Raw genomic sequence first — 21,841 nt, 5'->3', positions numbered from 1 at the left:
TGTGAGAGCAGGTGTATTTGTTTGTGCTTATGTGTCTGTTCATGTGTATGTGTGCATGCATGCATTATTGTGTCTGTGTGGCCACTGCCAGTGACTTTCATTTTCTAACGACATGTGCCGATAATAGTCCACCTATTTTGTATTTCTCATGTATTCAACTAATTCAATTTTGTAAAAATAATGTTCTCTAATATTTATAGATGCTGGGGGATGGAAATTGTTCTGCATACGTATTTGTCTGTTAGAATCCATGCCTGCATCGGTGAGTTAATGACGCTGTCCCTGTTAGCCTTTAGCACCATGGCTGAACATGTCTCAAAGGTGTGGGAAAGATGGCCCACCGCCTCAGGCTATTACTTTGCCAACGGTGTTATCTAACCATTATCTAACCCGCTTACTCCTGGTCATGGTCCCGGGAGGGTCGGAGGCTATCCCAGCATGCACTCCATCATAGGACACACACCATTCACTCACACACTCGTACCTATGGGCTATTTAGACTCCCAAGTTAGCTTAACATGCATGGGACTGCGGGAGGAAATTGGAGTACCTGGAGGAAACCCACACGGTCATGGGGAGAACAGGCAAACTCCACAAAGAACTCCACACGAACCCAGGACCTGTGAGGTATCAGTGCTATCCACTGCACCACCGTGCCGCCCACCAACACTGTTACACACAACACACAAACACAAGAACGTACAGTATGTTGTTCTTACAACATACAGTATTTACTGTACATCTGTTGTCAGAAACAAAAAAAATATACTGTAATGCTTGTTCCAAAACGTTACAGAAGAAGCTCATTTCTATAGAGAACATAGCAGATTCAACGTTTAAATGATCTTAATAATGTTTTTCAATGATAATTCTTTTGGAGAATTTTCCTTGTACTTGCTGGAAAGGAGTTAATATCAGATACATAATCTACTTAATCTGATTACAATTTTACTAGTAGAGATATACTTTAAAGGAACTATTCCTGTGCCATGATTAATATTACTGTAAGAACAAAGACTTGTTTTATTACTTTACTTTATCAGCAAGGCACAACAGCACCTGTATGAGGAAATACAGGTGCTGTTGTGCCTTGCTGATAAAGTAAAGTAATAAAACAAGAGTTGATGAGTTGATGTTTAATCAACTCATTAGGTTCTTCACAGCCATCATCCAAAGCAGTTTTACTTCCTCCATAACAGTCTGGTGCAGTAATCTGGACAGTCACTCCCAATTTAAACTACAGCGCATTATTAACAAAGCCCCTCTCATCCTGCTCACCACTTATTTCATCAACTGTCCTCAAGCAGGTGCTACAGCTCACTACCCACCAGATCAGGAACAGCTTCTTCCCAACCACAACAGGAACTGTTTCAAGCACCCATGCTATCCATCCATCCCCATTCCAATCAATCACGCACTTGTGCACTCGTGCTCTTTATAGCAGTATGCTGTACTTAATATTTGTTGTTTGTATATGTTGTGTTGATATTTCTTGTTGTCTGATTATGTTACCATGGATGTTTTTTCATCTGTATCATAAAAAAGATTCCACTGACCTAGGCTGTGCAGCTAATAAAGTACCTACAGGTATCTATCTATCTGTCTATCTATCTATTATATTACTTTATTAATCAATGGGATTTTTTTTCAGTTTGCCTGGGACTCACTTTGGACTATTCAATCTCTTATTTTCTGCTAGCAGAGCAAAGTTTTGAACATTTTGGAATTTATTCAACAAACAGATTAGATTTTCTAAAGGAAATATTGTTCTGAATAAGGGAAAGTATACGTACAGGTACAGGCAAACAATAGCCTTACAGAGACAGCGCAGGAATATGCATACAAATAATGTCACAATACTGCCCTCTAGTGTTGCACAGAGGAAGAAGCTGACAAGCGTGCAACTGGTATTAACGTCTATTGTAGCCTGCTAAATCATCAGTCTCAGCCTAACACTTAGACACTCTATAATAAAATCTAACAGAAAAATAAGCCAAATAAACAGCTCAGGCAACATAATAATGAATTGAACAAAACAAGGTAATAAACTGAAATATTTCAGCTTAACTAAAACTTGTGCTAGCCCTCCAAAATTTGGAAAATATTTGGCTATAGTTGCCTAAGATAGATATAATAAAATTGTAATCTTCAACATTTTCTGGCTCAATAACTCCCTCCTCTTCCTCTTTGGATAAGGTGTGGTGGGCCTTCTGGCACAGAATAGCTGCCATGCATCACCCTAATAGGTGCTACAGACTGGGTTGAGATGAATTCACCCCTTCACAATGAAGCACTTGCAGATGAAAATCACTACAGTATATACTCCTAAATACAATCCATTATCCATTATACTACACATTGTGCTGCCAATAGTAATCTGCTCTAAAGCCTGAGAGCATTATTCGTGCAAGAACTATAGAGCTTGGCCTTAGGCTGAGACTGGCTAAAAATAAGGGAAGAAGTGGGTTGAGATCAGCTATGGATAACTGTGGACATAACTGGAGAGGTTGTGTAACCCTGTGTGAGCTTGTGGGATGAAAGAATGTCGATTCAAAAATTCTAAGTCAGTGTTCATTTTTTTCTACTTTGTTTTTTTTTGAATGACCACATACAGTGAGCTCCATAATGTTTGGGACAAAGACACATCTTTTCTTCATTTGGCATCTGTACACCATAATTCTAGATTTATAATCAAAGTGCATATTCTATATAAGTACAAATTCTCATTTTTTATTGAAGAATGTTTTTATACACTTTAGTTTCATCATATAGAAATTACAGCACTTTCTAATATATCGATAATACATAATCCGTACAAACTAGATGGCTAGGTTAAAGGTTGCTAAGAAGTACCTAAAAGAGCCTGCGGACTTCTGGAAAAAGGTCTTGTGGAGAGATGAGACCAGGATTCACTTGTGTGATGACAAGAGCAAAGCACAGAGGCCAAATGGAACTGCCCATGATCCAAAATACCCCCCTCATCTTTGAAGCTTGGTGGATGGGGTGTTATAGTTGGGCATGTATGGCTGCCACAGGCGCTGGCACACTTGTCTTCACTGATGATGAAACTACTGACAGAAGTAGAATGAATTCTTAAGTGTACAGAAGCATCTTATCTGCTCAAGTTAATGCCTCCAAACTCACTGGGTACCCCTTCATCCTACAGCAAGACAATGATCCCAAACATACTGCTAAAGCAACAAAGTTTTTCTAAGAAAACAACTGGAAATGTTTTGACTGGACAAGTCATTCACCCAATCTGAATCAAATTTAACATGCATTTCATATGCTGAAGAGAAAACTTATGTCAACCAGCCACTGTAACAAGCATGAGCTGAAGATGGCCGCAGTACAGGCATGGCAGAGCATCAAGAGAGAAGATACTCAGCACCTGGTGATGTTGGGTCACAGACTTCAAGCAGCAATGCATACAAAGTTAATGCACAAGGTACTAAACATGACTAATTCCATTTATGTCCCAAACATTGTAGAGCTTACTGTTTATTTCTGTATGTGATTTACAGCAATGTCTTTGCTGTAATTTAAATGAAATTGATATCAAAGACATATCATTATTCCCACAGCAGTACAGCGTGGAACCTCTATCTTGCTTCTGCTTGTCGCTCAGAATAGATCACATTCAACAGGTTACTAATGCTCTTAAAGGTTTAGTCCAATGTAATCAAGCGATCTGTCTGTCATTGGCCCGCGTCCATTAAAGAACCGTATAGCCTATTTTAACACTGTTCTTGGTTGCAGTGGTTGCAGGGCACCATATTGCCTCAAGTATATAATTTATATGGTGAAATCCGCGGGTTTTTGTTTTTTCCATTGAAAATGTGTCAAATGGCCTGTTTGCTGGTGTTCTGGTCAGTTAGGCGGATCATGTTGCTAATGACAACGATCTGAAAACAGACTAGAGCAATGGTAACCCCAGGGGAGGGGTTACGCAACCGGCTGTGACAAAGATCCTGTCCCCGCGCAGTGCTGCGCACAAGTATTGACTGCTCGTTCCGCTGTGTTGCGGATACCCGGCGTGTCGTTACTGTGGAAACCAGCACTGCAACAAGAGATCATTGTACGGGAAGAGTTGCACTCTCTCTGGAGAGCTACTTTAGCAAGGGCTTCTTTAGAAACGGAATCTCATACAACGAAATATGATCAGCAAAATATTGCATTTTTGGTAGCTTAGCTACATATACTACAAACAACATTAGACGCACTTGTGTTGGCGTCTTGACCTAGAAAGACTACATCTTTCTCGTATTGCTCATTACATCTAGCACGTCCTATTGCTTATTACAGCGGAAATTGAAAGGTTGATTCCTAGATTAACATAGGCCTATAGGCTAGGCCTAATTATTCTTATAAAATGGCGGTAACATTGTTTCACATAGATCTCCCTTAATAATCCTGCACAGAGATAGATTAATTGATCTTTCTACTTTCTCTAATCGAGCAACCAAACAAAATAAACAATAGCCTAAATAAATTAATATTGGCCCAGCAAACATTACGTCATGACTAGCTTTATCTGCCAAACTTATCACAGTTTCATGACCAAAAAAATGCAGTCCTAAGAAATAGGCCTAATGGGTAAAAATACATTAAAAATACGAAAAATCAATATGTAAGCCACCGGTTAATGGAAAACTTGCAGGATAAATACAGTTTAGTATTAGCCTTAAAAATAGCCTACTCCAGCTTTTGCCTGGGTAAGATTCTTTGTTTAAATTGATGGTCACTAGAGGTCGCTGGCTTGCTTTCAACTGGCCACCGCATTTCAGAAGTTGCGCGCTACTACGGCAGAGTTTGAGCTGGTGGGGGGAGTCCCGATTCCCTCTCGAGTTACTCTGTAGACGCCGAGACTGGCAGTCAGCTCCCGGCTACAGTCTGTCTCAGCACCTTGCCTGCTCCTAATGTCCTTGGCACCACCGTCCTTCACGACTGAACAACGTTGCGACTAAATACCCAGTAAGGCAAGAAAGGATAAATAAAATAGATAAAACGGTAAAAAGACGAAGGAATCCTGGATCCCAGATGCCATTTTACAATTAGCCTATCCATGATTTATTTCTGTAGTTGTCTGCGAAGCCAGCGCAGGAACGGGTCGAGAGGATAAGCCAGACTGACGAGGAACTGCTTAACTTTGCAACCTGCTGTTAGGTTGTTGTTGGTTACACAAGGGACAGCGATAAGCGACACCATTGCGGAGATACCTGGTCATTAAACCTCCTTGCCTTTAAAAAAATTCTTCTTGCATGGATACATCATGGCTACGTTTGTATGCAGGGTTCAGTTCCTAGATGATACCGATCCATTCAACAGCACCAATTTCCCCGAACCGACGAGACCACCTCTCTACACATTCAGAGAAGATATTCCGCTCATAAACCAGATTGCCGGAGTCCATAGGCAGCTCAAAGCCCCTCATAAGGTATGGCGTACGGTTTAAGTACTCTTCAAGTACCGCTCTGCAGAGTTTTAAAATAATAAATAATTTCATGTTTCATCAGACGTATTTTTGTCTTTGGAATAGGCATTACGGAATGAATGTAAACCAAGAGTATGCTATTCTGCAGAAACAAAGCTAGACTACTGTTACCCATTTGAAGTCTCCTTGAGTAACTTTTTCGTGGTATCACAAAATAAGTGATTCGGTTGTCATTTGCATTGTTGCAGTCTAATTCAGTTTGGTATTAAGTGTATGCTACACATCTATTCTCAGATTCTGTGGAATGTCAAATTAAGTAGGTAGGCTACGTTTCCCGCAAGTCCTACTGTATCACAATAGTGATGCTAAAATTCCTCTCTAGCTCGGACCGTATCACTCATCTGAAAGTGACAGTCGAATGGGAGGGACGGGGAGAGGGACGCGGAGAGGGAGGGGGAGCAGGTTGCTCGGATCCTGTTTTGTACGCAGTAAGGGGAAACTGCTGCAGTGCTTTAGATAATCGATCTGCTTGTCTCCTTACAGTTGAATTTCTTTGAAAGATAATTCAATTAATTTTCAGTGTAAGTAAGTGACGAGTAAGTTGCTGGATGGTCATGGTCTATTGTAATAAAATATCGACAAATGATCATTGATTTTTTTCTGTTACAGTGTAGCCTACTCACGGCAGTCGCATAATGGAAATAAACCCGATTTCACCACTGAAGCCTAGATAATGAATGTAATTAAGGTGGCGTAATTAGAAGAGTTGAACGGACTTTAACTTCTACCTAGAATGTTGCCATTTTCTTCACCTCCCATCAATGGATTGCAAAGAAAATAAACAGCGAACAATTCATACATGTACATCATCAATCCCCAATACTTAAAAGCTGTAGGACACTAGGTAGGTAATTACTCATAATAAATGAAACCGCGCGAATAAATAAATAAATAGGCACAGGCCTGCTAGTTCTAGTGCATATGGTGTCCCCTGTTATGCATGGCGATGAGCATCTCACGTGTGCTGTTTAATTAAAAAAAAGAAAAAAAAATGGCGATACACAGCAAAATCTTGAGTGTAAAATCAACTCTGATATGTGTGCCTTGTTGGATCCTTTTAGAGTTGATTAAACTAGTAAGTGAAATTTATAGACCGTGATGTCACTTTGCTGTCACATGGTGGAAGCCCATGTCTGCCCTTATTACCCTAGCAGGCCCAAGAAAGTCCACCTGTAGATGTCCCCTTCACCAGTAGACATCCCCTTTTCGCCCCTTTTCGTGAGCGTGACCAGTTTGCAAAGGTAGCCGGTGGTGCTACAGTTGGATTCATTCATTCCTGTAGATATTTTGAGGCTGCTAATGTGTTGGTATGCCAAATGCATAGCTCCTGTAGGGTAGATTGGAAGCTTTGCAAGTCAAGCAAATAATGAAAATGTGGTCCTGTTGGCTGTCAAGAGAAGTGGCCAGGACACAAAGGATTTGGCCAAGCGAGCCGCATTCGCACACTAACCGAAGGTGACAATCACCGTGTAGTATCTGAAAAATGAGGAAGGATTGAAGGGCCTTATACATTATCCAGTAGAAGTACAGTACTGGGAAAGGCAAATGTTTTACAAAAGGCTATACAGTATATGTATTTTTTGGATGGCAGTTCTGTGCTTCTCAGTTGTCAAAATGTTATTGCTCCTCAGGTCTATTCAGGACAATGTTGTAGTTTCTAGCAATCTTTGTAGGAGTAAAGGCTTTTTAAAAATACACTCACTAAGCAAGTAAGCAAATTTGATCTCGATAGTGAAATGCACCTATGGTGATTAGCATCACTTATAAACAGCCCTTCTCATTGGACACTGGGACTTGTTCTCAGGGGCTGGACTGTTATTCATACAAGCGCTTTTAGTCACAGGCTGCATTTGGGATCAGCAGGTCAGAGTGACAGCCTGTTTAAAGTACATGGGAGACCCAAGTCTCACTTGTGACTATGACATCAGCCCCAAATGTGGTTCTATCTCATGCAAGCGAACCACCACCTTGTTGCATTGCCACCAGATGCTCTGTGTCAGTCAAGCTCTGTCACCATGGCAATGTTTTTGTCTTGACTAGGAAGGGGCCAGGATTTTTTTGATCACACAGTCCCTTATCCAGCATTTGTGTATGAATTGTATATTGCAAAAATAAATATTGGTATTGTTACAGGAGGAATTTGGCTGAATGATCTTGCAAAGCGGTTCTAAACTTTTAATATTTTAATTTAATACTGTCAAACACAGTAGGTATTATAAGATAGCAGTCTGTGTGGGACACTGTTGTTAAGCCTGTTAGCTTTGTATTTACCATCTGATAGGGGTGGTAATGGTGGGGGGGGGATAAACACTGTGAACAAGTACTTTAAACGTGGCTACTGATTTAGAGATCTGTGGTAATATACAGCTATATATTACCAGAAGGCACTGTGCCGAAACGCGTCTGTGCTGAGACGTTCTGACAAAAATAAAATCAGATTATGCAAATTGCGGCCCCCTTTTTTTCAACTTTATTAATGTACAGCTGTATTCGCAAATGTAAACTGACACTTTCTTCTTTCTTTATTTCATTCTACCTATCGCCCTATCTATCACTTATCCCCCTTCCCCCCCACAACCACAACCTTGTCCTGTTTGTCACACATGGTTTCTGGAAAGGCCGTGTAGATTTACTGCATGTGGCACATTCATTTTCTCCATTAGTCTAAAGGAGCCGTCTTGAAACAGCTCAGAAATATTGGAAAAGGAAATGTTTTGAGCGACTGGACCAGGCAGCCGGCTGTATCTGCTCCCTGCGACTCCGCTACCTTCCATTTGCGAGCCTTAAATGGACTCGCTCGACCCTCCTTGAGCTCAGAATTTACACTTTTGTTCTGAAGACGTGCCAGCGACCTGAACACTGACATGTTAAAAAAAGGGATTCTGTCAGCCTTTTGCGTGACTCTGTCAACTGAGGAAGTCTGGAAAGCTGTTCCTAAAACCGCTGCACAGTTATTACGGGGGGCAGCATCTTCAGAAAACGGATTCCCAGAGGGCTTTGGGCTCTTAATGGAAACCACCTGGGATGATTTTCAGTGCAAGCCTCAGAAAGTGTTTTGAGGATGTAAGTTCATATGCAAGTCTGTGCTTAGCTTTTTTATTTTTTATTGAATTTTTTTTTTTTTAGGTGGTTGAAAAGTCACGCAGGTCCACAATGAAAGTTAATTGAGGTATTTTGTCATTATGTCAGATGGATGGGCTTTGATCCTGTCATCTTTCAGCACAGCCTGGGTACATGAGTCACGGAACCTTCCGGATGCTGTGGAAGACCGCAAGGGCCTGGCGCTTGTTTTGAGGCCCGTTCTGACAGTGGGGACGGGAGCGTACCCTTGATTTAGAAAACGGGACAGAAAAAAACCTGACAGCAATGAAAACACACAAACACAAGCAGTCTTTACTGTGTACATAAGATTTATCTCCCAGACCAACAGTAATTAAGCAGTAAGCTTCAGGAACCACAGGACAAATGAAAACTGCCTGTTTAGATGCCTAGCTGTGCCATGATAGAGAGTGACATTCATACACACTTCACAGTGTTGTGTTTAAAGCTGTGAGCTCACCTAGAGCCATTTATTCAGAAGGGGTATGACAGTGGGAAGGCTTGATCTTGCTTGCAGGTGACGGTGATGTTCATTCTTTTTTTTGTACAAATTGCCAATTTAAAATAATCTCATGGACCGAGCTAGCTTCAAATGATTGAGACATACATTAACTTGCTGGCGACATAGTCAGAGGTAAGACGATTCTGGCAGTTGAGGTTGCGGTTCAAACCGCCTGGCGGTCGAGGTCTGAGCAAGACACCTAACCCTAACTGCTGGGAATGGAGGCATCAATGTAAAGTGCTTTGATAAGGTATATAATGCAGTCCATTTACCATTTAACTTAGTTATTTACATCCATCAACCCATCTACTGTTTGGGAGTGTGCTGCCAAAGGGTTATTGAGTTAGGGGTGTACAAACACACCTAATTCACACAGATCACGGGTAAAGTGACACAATCAGTCTCAGTGCATCCTGTTGCTGTCCTCTCTTGTCTCTGTGCAGAACTGGTGACGTGGTGGCTAATGGTGGGTTGGTCAGACTGGTATAAATAGCCCTTTGCTCAAACATGGTACTGGGCGAGCTAGAGAATTCTGGCCTGGGTCTGCTGTTGTCTGTTCTAGCATTTTGTCCCTGTGGGATAGAGTAAGAGGGGCATGAGCTATGGAGAAGAGCTGCTCACTGTTGCCATGATATAGTACAAACTGACCTAGTCTCTATGGTCTGCAGAGCAGTCAACTCCTGCTGATTGTTTGTCCTTGAGATGGTTGGTGTTTGTGCACTTACAGTGACCAGAGTATGCGTGTACCAGCAGTGAGTAGAGTCGGTGGACCAGCTGGAGCCCTTTTAACAGCCAGCTTTGATTCTCGCTGCTGGATCCTCCTCAGTCCATTAGTAAATTACAGCTCTGCTTCAGTCGCATTGACCTCCACTCTACACTTCAGCGGTGCCTCAGGCCCGACCACAGGTGCAAGCACACACACAGTCGCACATGCATGTGCGCACAGACGCACACACTCAAACGCGCACGCGCTGACGCAGGTACGGACGTGTCACACGCATGCTGTCAATAACACACAACCCCACACACACACACATGCACTCATGCACCTATGGACGTGCGCGCACATGCTGGCATGCAGGCTTTTTCCTTCTCATTTTCTCAAGTCTCTGTTTCATTCACTTTTTTTGGACCATTCTGGTTTTTTTTTTGGTCTACACATTATTTCAGTGAAATTACAGATGTCTGTAATTAGAAGTTATGCTAAATACTGTAAAATATAGGTCAGCTCTCCTGCTTGTCTGTGGGTGCGGGTTGGATTTTGCTCACACATTGTTATGCAGAGCTGAGGTTTTACTCGTTTCCAAGACTCTCTCTCCACTTTGGCAACGGCTGCCGCGAGCACCTCAGGTCTGGGACGTGGTCGTCTTACGGTCTCATCCTTGCCTCTGAATGAAAATTGCGCTGTTTTGGTCCACACTCTGGTATTTTGAGATGAGACAGGTCTAGTTTTCTGTTTCTTTAGAGGAAGACCACAGACAGAATCATTCGCTTGGTCTAGCCAGACATGCGTTGTGAGCAGGAAAGTGCAGTTGTTGTAGCCTCCCAAACGTTATATGGAAGGATATGGAATGCTATCAAATAAAATGCTGATTCATGGTAGCGTCCCTATGAGGAAATGTAGCACTGAAAATATGGAGCGATCCAACACTAAGCTTTCTAAGGGGTGTGTTGGGTTTTACTCAGAGTGTTTTAGGTAGTGATTTCACCTTACTCACAAGTGTTGTGACCCCTCACCTCACATAGGTCGCTGCAGACTCCAAGTTCAAACAGCAAAAATGGGCAGTCTAATCTGCAGGATGCAGGGATGTTTTTACGTAATTTAATTTTACCTGGCAATACATTTAAATTTAGAATGGTTTCTCTTATTTTTCACATACAAATTGGATTCATTCCTGCATTCCAAGTAAGGGCATATTCTTTATTTTGTGCCAGAAACCAAATTATTTGATTAAGGCAAGATATTTCTTATGCAAAATTAAGATGATTGAATCTGAGGTTGATAATATGATTACTTTCCTACTAATCGAGATGAATACATTTTTTTACAAACAATAGTTTACCATAGAAAAGAAAATAATTTTTTATGCTGAAGTGCAGTTTAAGCTGTTCTTCAACTTAAAGAACATCAGCGTGAACTTAGTATGGGGAGATTCAGTAGAGTGAAATATTATTACTGATTAAGAGACTGTTGGAGGGTTGAGCATACTGAACCTGAGAGGTGCTTTCTTAAAAGCAGCACTCCAGGTTGACAGTGAGGGAGAGATTGTGCAGTTTGATTTTGGGTAATGTAGTATTTTTCCCAAAGGCTGTTTATTTTTACTCTGCTCTGAGCAGCTCACATGGCCAGTGAAGTTATGCACTCTGTGGTCAGGCGGCCAAGGGAGCGGCCACAGCTTTTCGTACAGTGGCGCTTCCGTCCCGGTGCTGGTGACCGCAGGGTCACAGGTTCAAATCCTGGGTTAGGGAGACACAGCACCTCTTCTATTAATCCACGATTGCTGTTCATGGATTACCTGTCGTTTATGTCGAACCTCCAGATGACACCTTAATCTGGGGTCTGTTACATAAACATGGTCCCAAATGCAGCGGTGTTGGGGTTTTATATTTGTTGCTCTTCACTGGCTGAGGGTTTTGACCTCAGGGAAGGAACTGCACTTCTGGGATTCACAGTAATTGCCGGTTACTTGTATGACTTCTGTCCCAGCTTTGGAGTTTGTGTTTTTGTTCCTGCCTTTTTGGCTGCTTCACTTTGACAGAAGGAAAAGCTAATCTGAGAGCGTTTACTGGCCATGTCAAGGACAAAATGGCCTAGGAATCAAAAGTGACACGTAGACATGGTTTTCGTATTCATATATTTATATATATGTGTGTGTATGAAAATCCTGAAATTTGATATGTGCACACTCATATGTATTTACATATGAATGTAGGCCATGGAAGGACTGCAGTGGGCTAGCCACCCAGGTAGCTGTGCAAGTCATTAAAGGCATCAATTTTCAGTGAGGAAACATGAAGCAGCACTGCCCTGAATCAGCACTTCCACTGCAGAACACATCACTAGATTGCTTTTGTGTGTGTGTGTGTGTGTGTGTGCTTGAATGTGAGGAGGTGAATGTATGGATTTGGGGTCACGGGTGTGAATGTGTGATCTCCTCGCGTCTTTCACCTTGGGGGTCGAGGTCAAAGTTTTGTTCACGCATAGCTTAAACAAGGCTGGCAGATCTGTCCGTCCCTGAGAGAAGGATGGAAGGACTCCAGAACAAACTGCCAACTCCAAATAAATGTACGGAGATGGGGGGGGGGGGCGGAGTCTGCATGGCAGCGCTGCGGGCTCAGTAACACAAAGCACCTGGCGCACACCTAGCTGCCAGCTCCGCCCGCTGCGCCCGCTCCCCCAGGACCGCGCTCGCTCGCTCTCTGGTCATAAAAAGAGCGTAAAAACCAGAGGAATGCGGTACGGGCCCGCTGGCAGGCCCCTGTGCGGGAGGCCCGGGCTGGCAGGCCGCGCAGATTTCTGAGTGATAGCACCCCCCCCCCACACCACCACCACCACCACCCCCCCAACTGTATCTTAAGCTACCTGCTCCTGTCCCACGCAATTAAAATATCTAGGTCAACCTGAAGGTGACACAAGCCAGCTGGAGAGAAGAAAGAAAAAGTAGTGAGGGAGAGACAGGAAGAGAGAGGGAAAAGGAGAGAGAGGGGACCCCTAGAATTTTTTCCTCTCTTGTTGTACTCTCGCCAAGTTCTGTAGGAGCAGGTCTGTCACTGGACTGTGGAAATGTTAGAAAAATGCTTGGAGGAGGTGGAAGAAGGTGATCATGATGTCTAATGGGGCTCTGTGCAAGGTGACAAGACTTGTAAACCTTGATCTGCCAATATTGTGCATTTTTCTCTGTTTTATAATTTGCCATATGGTGTGTGGTATATGTGCCATTAATACCATTAAACCTGAACTGAACTGATCTGATTTGAACTCCAGTTCCCACCAACATTATCGCAGGGAACAGATTAACACAAAAAGTGAGTCCCATAACCATTGCAAGAAATTCCACACTGTCCAAACAGATCGACCAAGTACGTTGGTTTACCAACTCCCCCCCTCCCCCCAGTAGGTCCTACAGAGAGATTTATTTGTCCAATACTTTGCATGTCTGGATTTCAGACTCTCCTGTATCATTCTTTACCTTCTGTGACCTGCGCTCTCATTGGCCTCACAGTCAGTTTTTCTGCCAGGCCTCAGCCCTGTAACTGGTTGGAGCGCTTCCTCTCCAGCTCAAGAGCATCTCAAATAAGACATTGGCGCTCACTGCTGAACCCTGGCTTTCCCCAGAAAAAGGCTGTTCGTGCCTTTGTGAGTTGGCTTGGCCCAGAGACATCTTAGGTTTCCTCTGTGAATCAAACCTTTCACACCTGCCTGTGAGAATGAATGGTTCAATAATGGCCATCTCAGTATCGCTGAATTCTCCCAACAAAATTATACAGGGGTTTTCCTGGAAGTGAACTGTAATGATGATGAAAATCCAGTTTTCAGTATCAAGTGGTTATTGGATCTCAGGAGCTTGAATTGCTCCTATAAGAAGGCTTCTTTTCTATTCTAGTCTCTGTATTCCTTTGTTTGCAAAACAAAACCATAACACCGCACGTCTTAGACTTTTCAGTGAGATTACACATAATGTAATATACTGATGTTAAACACCGATCCGGAAAGTTGACCTGTTCGTTCTCTGTGGTTCGGCGAAGGAAAGAACTGGAGGGGTGGCGGTGCTTTGTTTAGTTTCTCTTCTTAAAGGAGATGACACGGCAGTCCGGCGAGTGTTTTTCTAGCCGACCATGTGTTTTGTTTCAGTGCTCAAACATTACTCAGTCCCAGGGCACCACAGCGCAGCCCAGGACAAACCGAGCGGTCGCGCGGATCAAAGCTGCCTGTCCCTTAATATATTTACCAGCTAACAAGGCCCTTTCCCCCGCTGTTTCTAGTGTTGTTAATTCGCTGAGAAAAAAAACGTCTTTTAAACCGCACCACATGTGAGCACGAACAACAAGGCTTTTCTAATTTCTAAAAAAAAAAAAAATGGTTTTAGCAGGTATTGGGTTTCATGTCCTTTGTAAGGATTTGTAATTCTCTCAACTGTGTTTGACTGCTGGAAAAAAAAGTGAAACTGCTGAAGCTGGATTCATTTCTTTCATAAATGTGTTATTTATGCCGACCTATAAATTATTTTATTAATATGACACGGCTTGTTTAAAGGGGTGGGAAGGAACATAGAGAAGAGAGAGAGAGAGAAAATAGTGCTCTAGTCTTCTGAAGAGCTGTTCATTTTGTGCAACAGCATCAGAAACGTATTGCGTACTCATCAAATAGTCGAGGCTTGCCTCCCCACTGCCAATATAAATTTTTACCCGTCCCAGTTAAAGTAGATGGGTTCAGTTTTGTTTTCTCTCCTTCACCCCCTCTCTACTGTAATCTCCTGTACTGCAGAGCAGGTTGCCTTGGCCCAAGTAAAGCCTAATCTCAAGTGCATATCATCAAATCCATGTTTGGCCTCCATCAGATGTCTGCGCATAAACTTTTTTCACCTATCCATTCCAGAGTCTCCTGTTGCGTCTTTGTGTTAGTCCAAAAATTCTTCTTTCTTAGTAACAAGGGATAAATCTCTGTGTGCTTTGCAATGATCTGCCTCTGTCTCTTTTCAATGCTCTGAAATCAGTTCCTTGAGGCAATCCATTACCCAGCAGTGCTCACATAATAGCAATTTAAGAATAGCAATAGATACTTAGCTTAGGTGTCTAGCATTATTCATGTCTTTGTAGTTCATCGTGTGTAGGCTAATTCCTAAAGCTTTCACAATTTTAGCACAATATCTCTGGAAGTATTTTGAAGAATCAGTCGGTCAGCCACTGTAAAGATGGAATTATAATAAAACACTGAAAAATAAGTTTTAGTGATGAATTTCTCCGTTAAAAGAAAACTCTCCACTTGACCTTAAAAAAAGAAAAACATCTGCGTAACTCTCTAAATGTAGCATTTTACAGTCCGCCGCACAAAGATGGCATGAGCTGGCTCCGAGTGTGGGGCGTAGCACCAGATCATTGCAATATAAAAGACAGACGTTTCACTTTCTAAACATAATGTCGTCTGGATACACCATGTGCTTTTGTAATGTAGTTTTCCTGTGAAGTGCACAAAAGCCGCAAGTTTACAGCTGCAAAGCAGCTTTGAGGGTGAGGGTTTTATTTTAGGCGGTGAAGGGAAAGCTCTTTCTGTCCTAGCGCTCGGAGCACTAATTGTTTTATAGGGGCAGTTGTCGCCCAAACCCATGTGACATTTTCTAGTGGCTTTTTTCTGTCGATATTAAACATGCCTAAGGAGGGCTCTCATGGACTGAGGAAGGAGCTAATTCTATTATTCTCTGTTACTGTGTCTTTCTTCCCACTTGCTGCTCTATTCTTTGTCACCTTTGTCTCTGGTTCTCTATCTGCGGCTCTCTCTCTCTCTCTCTCTCTCTCTCTCTCTCTCTCTCCCCAACCCCAGTTATTTAAGCACTCAAACGGCATCTGAGAACAAGATCGTAGATCAGCCCGCCTCCCCGTCCCCTTCTCAAAACAAAAATACGGGTAAAGCATAAATAATAAAAAAGTGCTAAACGTAGCGCTCCCGTTTCCCAAAGCCTTTGTGTGTGTGGGGCGGGTGGGGGGTGGTGCTCCTGGCGGCTGTGGTTAAACACTCTGAAAGGGGGCTGAGCTCGCCGAGCAGAGCCCCTGCCGCGCTCCGCCGCCCTCCGTCCCGTCTCAGGATCCTGCCCCGCCGCCCCGCTGGGCCTCACACCGCTTTAAGGGCCAATTTGGGAGGATTTGCAAAAACGCTTTGAAATCAAGATGTCTCCTGCTTTCCCAGCCTCCCTGACTTGCCGTGGGCTGATGGGAGCCCTTACCCTCTGAGAATGGCTCGCTGCTCACCGGAGTGGGGCTTCTGCAGCCCTGCGAGTCAAAGAAAAGCAGTGATTTAAGTGGATAACAGGACGTAAGGGAAAGAATACTGTAAATCTGAGGAATCACAGACCGTGTGTCTGAGGGAATTCTGGGTAATCAGCCGTTCCTTGTACAATACCATCTGGCCTACTGCAGCTCCATGGGGGCCAACCACACTGCCTGTGCCTTAAAATTCTGTGCATTCTGAACACTGCCTTTTAGCTGGTGGTCAAACTGCCTCTCCTCTTCCCCCCTGTAGATTTCTGATCACAGTTCACATGAAAGTGTGGAGCCTCTGCTCTCTTCTGTGCAGTCAGAGCCAGAGTTCCCTCCTACCATGAGTCCGTCATCAGTTCTTATGCCCTGGAATGACCTCTCCACACTGCAGCCTCTAGTCATTTTACAGTTTCTCCCTTTTCCTCTCTCCTGAACTTACCATTGTTAAGTCTTTTGAGTATATTAATGGATAATAAATAAAAGGTAATGCTGTTCTTATAGATCACTGTTGTGTTGTATATGCATGTTGATATGACCTAGGTCAAATTTCTCTTAGCCATATAATGTGAGCTAAAGCAATTACCATTTACACTATATTTACTAAAGAGGTGCTGGGCATAGTTACTGTTTTATGCATATATTTATCACTGCATTTAATTTTGAGTCTCTAGGTTCATGCTGCCTGTGCTGTATATGTTTTTGTATCTTGTCATGATGTCCATGTTTATCACTATGGTTACAAATACCTAACGATTATCTATAATCTAAGGTACAGTATTTTACAGGATTTACAGGGGATTCGTACAGTGGATGGGGAGTGGGGTTTAAAGGGAGCTATGGGTATATGGGCTGGGTGATTGGACTGTTGATCTTATGGGGCGATTTGGGAAGTCTACCTCTGCGAGGTTTTAGATCCCATCATTTGATCTTAATTGTGTGTCACCAAAGAGCCAGGCTGCCAGCTGAGTCATGCTGCGCAGCTACAGTGTGGAGTCACTGATGTAGAAATGCACTGGGCAGGTCTCTCTCTTCCCTTCTGCTTGAGATGTGCGGTCCACATGAGCTGCTCTGACTGTACCCACGAACCGAATCGATTGCTTTCCCGGCCCCTTTTTCTTTTTTGTGTTTAGAGTATCAGTTGATCTTTTTTTTTATCCTTGTTACCCCACAGTATTGCCTGTATTCACAAAATAACATTGATAAAAATGAAAAAAATATGTATCGAGTATCACATGCGAGAATGTGAATTATGTTTTTACATTTAAAGAAACCGCTGTTGAAATAAAGCATTTTTTAAATGTTGGAACTGTACTGCGTGGGTGGATTTTACAGTGATTTTACAGCACCTTTGCTAATGTCTGATTCGGAAGTAACGTAGGCTGCTGTCTCTGCCTTGCAGCTTGATGACTGTGCCCTGCAGCTGTCTCACAATGGGACCTACCTGGACCTGGAGTCTACGCTGGCAGAGCAGCGGGACGAGCTCGAGGGCTTTCAGGAAGACGGCGGGTAAGAGTCTGCATTCATTCACGTCATGCAACCTGTGTGTGTGTGTGTGTGTGTGCGTGCGTGTGCGCGTGTGTGTATAAATGTGTGTGCGTGTCCATGTGTGTGTATGTACAGGAGCTTGGATGGTGGTTGTGAGTTGGTGAGCAGTTCAGTGAAACTGAGTCTGTGACAAGAGGGAGTTATGCCATGTGATACCATGCAGACGTGTTTTTATTCTCAAACAAACAGCAGCATAATGCCATCATTGTTCTGAGAAAAAAGGTCTGTCTTAGGGGGATGTATTCATTTCATCCTTTAAAAAACAAAGCTCGCTACATTCCACTCCCTCATTTTATTCGATTACAGTGATCAGGGAGCAGTTATAACTGTTCTGGCTCAGGTTGAGGGACTGCCATTATAGCTGTTCACCCACCTTCCTCCACCCCCTGCTGCTCCCACCCCCCCATGTGACCCATAATGACTGCACCCCCCAACCATAGACACTTTACCTGCCCCTCTATTTACCCCCCCCCCCCACACTCACCTTCCCCCTCTCCATCTCCCACGTTCTCTTGTAATAAACACAGCTTCGCTCAAAGGGGTTTAATGGCCTTCTCCATTATGTTGTTAAAAGGTTTGCTGCTTTGAAAATTGGTAGCTTGCGAGGGGGATATGTGTGTATCTGTGCATTGAGAGTGTGACTGTGCAAGGTGTAGCCACCATGACGCAGGGTCCTCGTATACCCGCTTCTGCTGATGTCAGACTGGAGACTGACTGCTTAATGTGCTGGCAGGCAGAATTATCTTCCATAGCTGGAAGGCTGTGCGATAGGGTCTGCTGTCTTTTTTCTGCTGGAAGAGGCTAGATTCATGTTCCCTGACTTAAAACTACATCAAAATGTGAGGCTGCAGATTTAGCCCTGCCGGAGTTTTTGGGTCGTCTGGGGAGCGGGGTGCTTGCGCCCACCTCGAGGGGAGAGTCCGCCAGGGCATTGGCGTGCCAACTGGCATGGTCTGCCATCCACACATGTTGTTATTAAATCCACGGCGTGCCTGAAAAAAGGCTGAGGAATCAGAGAGCAAAGCATTATTGGTAATGAGAGGGTAACTCTGCCGAGAGGGGTCTAATGACACAGGCATGCCCAAGTTCATAACCCCCTGTGCCAGGTTTTTTATTGAACCAATAAGATGTCTGACATAGTGTTGGAAGTAGATTGCTCAGTTTCTTTTTTTTAAAAAAACATTTCTGCTTTCAGTTACCCTTTAATTGTGCTGGTTGTGCATTGTACTTGAATTAGAATCAGCACAGAGTCTGAAGTTATGAGCTGTTGACTGACCTACATTTTTATAAAGGCATGGAAATAAATGAGTGATTTGTTCTGTTTTGCTCTCTTTTGTGAGGTTTTTTTGAAGCTTCCAATGGCTCTTATTAAGTCAGTTTAACTCTCTCGCAAAAGGGAAAAATGGTTCTTGATTTCCCTCTGGCAGCTGTTTTAATTTGGTTATTTGGGTTGGAGGTAGGGAATTTTTCACTTTTTGAACTTTAGCAGGGTTTTTAAACCTTTATCTTAAAACCTGGTCAAGGCAATATAGCATTTTCTTCAGTGTTTGTTGTGGTAAATTGTATAAAAGCAAACATGTTGTGGTTTTAAGTGATAACAAGTCTCTTGGGAGAAAAGCTACTTGTCCAATTAGTTGTCCAATCACTACAAAATGTGACATAATTCTTCAGTAAAGTCTCACACTGTGCAACAGTGGGTGTTCAGTTTGGGTACAAAAGAGCTTTATACATTCAAAGCTCGCGGTAGATGTGTGGGAGATACTGTGCTGTGTTTTTCCTCTGCTCAAAAAATGTTGCTTCATTGGATCCAGCCTACGGTGTTTCAGTAAAATATTATTTTCCTTGCATAATAGTGCAGTTTACCCTGACGTGTCTATTCATTCAGTGTTTGCATTTTTAAAGTGTGTATCAAAACATCTTACTGCATCGATATTTGGTGGCCAAATCATAACCTGTTTAATTAAGTCGTGCATGAAGATGAATAACTTTCCCACTGATCATGAGTTAGTCTAATAAGCGTATGGCTTTATGATGTCTGCAGCCTGTACACAGCCATGCAAGATGGATCAGATGGAAAAGCAGCAACAACTGTGTCCAATAAGAGAGATGGTGTGCAAAATCCATAGCCTAGGCATTTAACTAAGAACAAGATTAGGTTTCACAGTAGACACTTTCATTATTATATTAGATGATGCCATCATCATGACACTTTTACGGAGGCTTGATTGCTGAAATGCCTTTCTTACTTCTCCATAGCAAAGGGACATTGATGACTATTTGTTTATCATATTTACGAAGGGCTCTAGCACTTGAGGGAAAAACAGCCAACTTTTGAGTGTGCAAGGCAAAATGAACAAGTCTATTCCAATAATGGACGCTTTTGGGACTAATATAAGTGGTCTGTTTAGTTTTAGCTTACATAGAACTTGTTTGACATGTTTCATTTGTGGTACTGACGCTACACCCTCTCTGTCTGATAAGAGTTTCCTATGGTTATGGACTAGCCTGTGAAGCATGGTAAACTGCCGCAATGAGGTCATTGTGCAGGTATGACTGTCACTGTTAGTCTAGGTCTAAAAGCCTGGTGTAGTTCTGGATCCAATTCCATCCTTCGTGGGATTGCCAACGAGCACGAGCCGGATCCCTGAAAGTCGTGGATCAATTACGATTCAGTTAATTTGTAATTGATTTACTGGTGTGATTACATTTCAGTGGTGCCTGTGTCATGCTTGGTATCCTTACAATCTGATTATGGTAAGATCCACCGGCGGACTGTTAGAAAAGCGCGGAAATATCCGTGTCACGCCAGTCTCAGCGGCCGTAATCACTTCCACCCCGCGTCATGGAGCAAAGCGCGCGACTGTGACTCCGACTCCCGGGGCTTCCGTAACCACGGTTTCTCGTTACCGCTGACCCCGGCCCTTGGCTCCGGGTCAGCCGATTCCGGGGGAATCGCCGTCTTTCATTCGCGGGCTTTACTTTTTCCAGAGAGGAACGGAGGTGCCCACGGAAAAAACAGAAGAAGAAATTCCACCTTAATTCTTTCCCTTTCCTGGTGCTGCCTGCTGTCTCGTCAAGGCTCCTGGGGGAGCTCCTGTCAGGATCAGTTAGTCTCCAGCCCCGGGGAGATGCTTTGGCTCTTTTTTTAATGGGAAGGCTTGGAATATTTGTGAGGATTACGCAGATTGAGCGGTGGGAGCAGCGCACAGGCCCACTGGTGCAGTCCTTTCCGTCTCACTGCCAGCTTGCTGAAAGTGCATGGCACGCTGGGCTATTTGAGTGGAATGTTGGAGGCATTTATGTGTCAATGTTGTGATGGGAGGGTATTCACTGCTCTCAGAGGTTAATGTGGGCAAAGTAATCCTGTTCTGATAGGTCATTAGTAAGTGCATATTAACAGGACAAATATCAGTATTATCCATGATTATTTGGCAATATGTGCCTACAGGTATGAGCTTACACTATATTAATGTATGCTATTCTTTCATTTTAATGATCTTCATTGTCATACATTGCCTAGTCAGGTGTTCTGAAAAGGAAATATGAGGCTCTTCATAGATTTTAGAAAGTAATGCCCTTGTACAGTTCCTTATATATACAAAGGGATGTAAGGAAAGGAGGACAGAAGAGCAAGCACTGTTTTAGAAAAAAACGTTCACACCCTGCTTTGTCTTAAACATTTCATTGTCAATAGTTAGAGTGGTTGTATCTTAGACGGTATAATTGCTGAAATGACTGAAAAGGCAAAGGTAGCTTACTATTTGCTATCATTGACTTTCTGGCCTAACGTTGGTGACAGGCTGTCAGCTGCTCATACATTTTGTCCTCATTTTGTAATTACTAAGCTGCTATGAAATATGTTGTAAAGCATATGTTATGACAGTTTGTGTACAACAGAGTTCAATTTCTTGTGGTGAACTTGAGGCTCGGCTACCCAGATTCAGGGGTTTGTTATGACACCGTCATCACTGTGACAGATTTTTTGTTTGTAAGGGGCAGAAGTGGATCTTTCATCTAGTCGGCTGGTCTGAAATATGACATTAACCAGCAAGAGGAAATTAGCGGAGGATGTTTTAATGTATCGTTTTTGAGGCGGCTGTGTCACTATTTCGCTGTAGGCCAGTTGGAAAATCACTGGTGTTTTAAGCTTCTTGTCCATCTGGCTCACCGAATAAACACAATAGACATCCTTGTTGCTCTTTACCTATGACCTTTACTTCAGCGAGGTC

At 43.1% G+C, this 21,841-nt stretch overlaps 1 protein-coding gene across 8 annotated transcripts in view; it reads left to right on the top strand.

Annotated features, from left to right (window-relative positions):
- Nucleotides 1-4,827: 4,827 nt before the first annotated feature.
- fhod3b (formin homology 2 domain containing 3b) overlaps nucleotides 4,828-21,841 on the top strand; it is a 168,219-nt gene continuing 151,205 nt past the window's right edge. For 4 of the 8 annotated variants that reach the window (XM_064347897.1, XM_064347880.1, XM_064347886.1 and 1 more), the window contains exons 1-2: nucleotides 4,828-5,437; nucleotides 17,467-17,573. In XM_064347897.1, coding sequence (XP_064203967.1) covers nucleotides 5,273-5,437; nucleotides 17,467-17,573 — 272 coding nt within the window. In that variant the 5' untranslated portion in view covers nucleotides 4,828-5,272. The remainder of the gene's footprint in view (nucleotides 5,438-17,466; nucleotides 17,574-21,841) is intronic. The other 4 variants (XM_064347908.1, XM_064347919.1, XM_064347939.1 and 1 more) reach the window with 2 other exon arrangements.

This window comes from Anguilla rostrata, chromosome 1, assembly GCF_018555375.3.
Source record: "Anguilla rostrata isolate EN2019 chromosome 1, ASM1855537v3, whole genome shotgun sequence".
In the NCBI taxonomy this organism is placed as follows: domain Eukaryota; kingdom Metazoa; phylum Chordata; class Actinopteri; order Anguilliformes; family Anguillidae; genus Anguilla; species Anguilla rostrata.
This window is presented reverse-complemented; position numbering and strand designations above follow the sequence as displayed.